Genomic DNA, 4,275 nt, shown 5'->3' on the forward strand with positions numbered 1-4,275 from the left:
CCCTTCTGGACTATAGGTCCATCTAGTTTTGTCCTCAAAATGATACCAGCCATACACTCAAAACACCCTTTATCTAATCAGCTCCAGCCCTAACCTAAGGGTACTGCTCAGAGAAAGAGATCTGTACTGTTCAAGGGCCTGTTTCAGTGTGTGGCACGTAACAGGCACGCAGTAAATACTGTTGCTGAACTGCCCTCTGCACACTAAGACCTGCCTCTAATACATGTTCATAACGACTTACACCTATCTTTTGTGGTGCTGTGTACATTTTAAATGGATTAATTGCTCAGTATCTATGGAGTATCTGCCCTGATCTTTGATACCAGAAAGTTCTGGGTTTGAATCCCAGTCCTATTACTTCCTCAGCTGAAAAAGGCACAAAATAACAGTATGTAATGCATAGTATTCTTAGAAGAAAAAGAGGATGCACATAAAGCATTTAGTACAGTCTCTGGAATGTAGGTCGTGCCTAACAACTGTGGTCTGTTATTACTGTTAGTCAGCAATAGACTGCGAGGGCAGGGGCTCATCCTTCGCTTTCTGCTGTATCCCTGATGCTGGGCACAGTGCTCGACATGCACTCAATGCTAATACATGTGCTGAATGACTGACCATTGGGTGGGAAGATGGATGGATGGAAAGATGGGTAAATTCTCCCCTCAGAGCAGCCAAGAGAGCTAAGGCCCAGGGAGAAAAGAAGGATTCCCTCATTGGCTGAGGATTGGGATCCTGGCCCATGTGCAGGCCTGCCCTCATCAGTGTCTTCCCCAGCAGGTTTGGGATGTACATTCCGTTCCTGCAGCTGAACTGTGACTTTCGGAAGACAAACCTCTTCAGCCACATGGCTTCCATGGGTCCCCGGGAGGCTGTCAGCAGCCTGGCGCGGAGCCGGGACTACCTGCTGACGCTGCGGGAGACATGGAAGCAGCACACGCGGCAGCTGTATGGCCCAGATGCCATGCCCACCCATGCCTGCTGCCTGTCGCCCAGCCTCATCCGCAGCGAGGTGGAGTTCCTCAAGATGGACTTCAACTGGCGCATGAAGGAAGTGCTGGTCAGCTCCATGCTGAGTGCCTATTACGTGGCCTTTGTGCCTGTCTGGTTCGTGAAGGTGCGTAGCTCAACCCCAGGAGGGAAAGGACCTGCCTGGGGCCTTACCCCATTGCCTACCCCACAGAAGCCTTCCTGCTTGCAGAAATAACTCTGCTGTTTTTGATGGGATTCCGTATGTTCTCTCGAGGGCTAGAGAACTACTGCCTCCGTTTTAGAGTGGAGAGGATGAGGCTCAGTGAAAAGAAGTAGCCTGCACAAGGTCACCCAGCCAATGAGGAGAACGTGGCATTGTTGTTCACAATACTTGATAACAAAGAGCAGTGACTTGTATTTCAATTTGGCTGTTTTGGCACAGGCATGTCACAATATCTGCTTTATCATTAAGTAAGAAAGCCAAGATTCATCCAGATCTGAGTGACTCCAAAAGCCTGTGCTTGCTCTCTCTAGCTTGTATGGTATTCTGGGAAGGTACCACCCCAGCTGACTGTAGGCTTAAAACATTTCTCCAAGGCTGGACTGCACTGAATGATTTGAGACTGAGAGATCTTAAGTCTCTTGAGCAGAAGAGATTTCACGAGTATTATAATGCTCTAAATGCCTCTCAGAGGTGGTTGGTAGTTACTCTTATCCTCACTTAACAGATGAGGAAACTAGAGCATAGGGAAATGAAATGACTTGCCCAAGGTCACATAGTTAATAAGCAGCAGAGCCAAGATTTGAACTCATGTCTGTTCGACCCCACAGCCTTTGCTTAGACTCTGCAGCCTCTGCTGTGGCTCAGAGTAGTGGGCAGTGGGAGCAGTTTTTCTTTGTAGAAAACTAAATAGTGGGCACAGGGTCTAAGCTCATGATTAAGCTTTTTTTGTTAGATGTTCGGTCTTTGGTTTCAGGTCATCCTGAGTTCTCTCCAGGGCTGTCCCGATCTCTGAAGCAGAAAGAATCAGGGAAGGGGAGGGAGAGTGAGGCTATTATGGGCAACCCAGACCTTACCCACCTCCTGCTGCCCCCAGAACACACATTACTATGACAAACGCTGGTCCTGCGAGCTCTTCCTACTGGTGTCCATCAGCACCTCAGTGATCCTCATGCAGCACCTGCTGCCTGCCAGCTACTGTGACCTACTGCACAAGGCTGCAGCCCACTTGGGCTGCTGGCAGAAGGTGGACCCAGCACTGTGCTCCAACGTACTGCAGCACCCGTGAGTTGCCTTACCCTTCTCTGCCCAACCCCAGCCCTTCTGGTCAGTGTCTGGAGTCACTCATCTCCTCACTCAACTCATTCATTCAGTCAGCAAATAGTTATTGAACATGTCTCGTATGCTAGCCCTATGGCCAGAGCTGGGTATGGCAGGGCCCAACATGGGCATGTTCCCTGTCCTTAGGTAACTCGTACTATACTAGATATGGGAGCGGGGCAAGTGATAAATTTATAGACTCATTGACTTTCTCATTCACTCTTATTTATTCACTCATTAACTTATTTGCTCATGCATTCATTCATTCCTTCACTCCTATCATCTGCTTACTCATCCATTCAATCATAGATCATCTACTCTTTCGGGAGACATTTACTTCTATCATACCAGGCCTGGTGCTATGTATTGGACAGAAGAGCTTAACTTTGACCTATAGGCAGAAGGGAGCTATGGAGAGTTTTGAATAGCAGAGGGACCCGTTCTAAGGTGTGCCTTAGAAATATCAGTCTGGTAACAGGATATGGTGCTCTGTTAGCTGATGGTGACTCCTGGCCAGGGAAGAAGAGACACAGAGGAAATGAGTGAAATGAAATCCTTGAGGAGTTCACAGTCTGGTGGAGGTGATAGCTGTGTACATAAATGGTATGAGTGGGGTGAAAGAGAGCCAGCTGTAGGATGGCATTGCACCCAGAGCAAAGGCAGAAGTCACTCTGGTTGGGAGCCCTGTGGTGCTGGCCTGTCCTCCCCTCAGCCTGGTTCATCCTTTATGGTACCTAGCATTTCTACAGCCCAGCACCATAGTGCTTTTCACCCAGGTTATACTAATTTCCCTGCCTGTTTTGCCCCATTAGACTGAAAGCTCCTTAAGGCTGGGACAACCTCTGAATCACATGTGAGTCTTGGACCCAGTACAAGTCCTGGCAGAGAAGAGGCACCCTAGGACCGATTTGTAAAAGTAGGCCCTCCGAGAAGCAGAAATGCAGAAGGAGGCCACAAAGGCCAAGCCTTCTGGTGTTGGCCCTCTCTGCCAGTCAGGGTCCATCTCAGCCTCTGACCAGGTGGTCCAGGAAAGGGAGTGGGCATTGCCAAATGGGCCAAAAAGGGGCTCGCCTTAACCTTGGGCTCTGAGGGTAAGGAGGAGTAGAAAGACAGAACATGGCTGAAAATGAAGATAAACCTGTCCGTAGCTTACCACGGTCCACAGATAAGATCCAGGCTCCTTCATACAGCTCCCAGCTGATGAACTGGGTCTTACCAGCCTGTTCTGCCTCATCTCTTACTATGCCTCAACTCATACTCTGCTCTAGCCAAGCCAAACCTCTTTACACACTCATTCACTATTGACTTTCCTGCTGCTGTCCATCAGCACCTCAAATTCTGTGCGCACTTTTGTATCTAAGCTTTTGTACATGATGCATGTTTTGCCTGGAACATTCTGTCCCGACTTTCTTTTCCTGATTAATTCTTACTCATCTTTTAGTACTTTGCTTCCTCCAGGAATACTTTTCTGATCACCGAGAATAGGTTTGGTGTCCCTCCCCTGTGCTTCCACAGTCCCATAATACCATGATCGTTGCACCTAACACTTTCTGCTGTGTTTGCTTAGTTACTTGCCTGTCATTTCAGGACTAAAGCTCCTGGAAGTCATGATCCTTGCCTGTCAAGCACTCATCCACCTCCTCCCACCTGGCAGAGTGCCTGGCTTATAATAGATCCACAGCAATTTTTTTTGCCATTTTTGTGAATAGTCTTTTTTTAAGACAAAATTTACATACAATGAAATGTACAAATCTTAAAGTGTATAATTCTTTGAATTTTGAGAAGGGCGTATACACCCATCTCCTATCAAGATACAAAACATTTCTAGCCCCCAACCACCTTTCCACTTTCTTTCACCATGAGTTAGTTTTGCTTGTTCCACAACTTTAAATAAATGAGAAATTAATGAATCAACAAGGCAGGAGTAGGAAATTGAGCTTCTTGCAGACAGTGATTTTTAGTCCTCTGGCCTGGGACTCTTAGAGTTC

General features: G+C 47.6%; 1 protein-coding gene across 9 annotated transcripts in view; it reads left to right on the forward strand.

The window, feature by feature from the left end:
* Nucleotides 1-4,275, forward strand: part of TMEM39B (transmembrane protein 39B) — a 16,949-nt gene that overhangs the window by 9,335 nt on the left and 3,339 nt on the right. For all 9 annotated transcript variants that reach the window (XM_011357830.2, XM_023529294.1, XM_023529287.1 and 6 more), the window contains 2 exons: nucleotides 775-1,111; nucleotides 2,064-2,251. In XM_011357830.2, coding sequence (XP_011356132.1) covers nucleotides 775-1,111; nucleotides 2,064-2,251 — 525 coding nt within the window. The remainder of the gene's footprint in view (nucleotides 1-774; nucleotides 1,112-2,063; nucleotides 2,252-4,275) is intronic.

Source organism: Pteropus vampyrus, unplaced genomic scaffold (assembly GCF_000151845.1).
Source record: "Pteropus vampyrus isolate Shadow unplaced genomic scaffold, Pvam_2.0 Scaffold36, whole genome shotgun sequence".
Classification (NCBI taxonomy): Eukaryota; Metazoa; Chordata; class Mammalia; order Chiroptera; family Pteropodidae; genus Pteropus; species Pteropus vampyrus.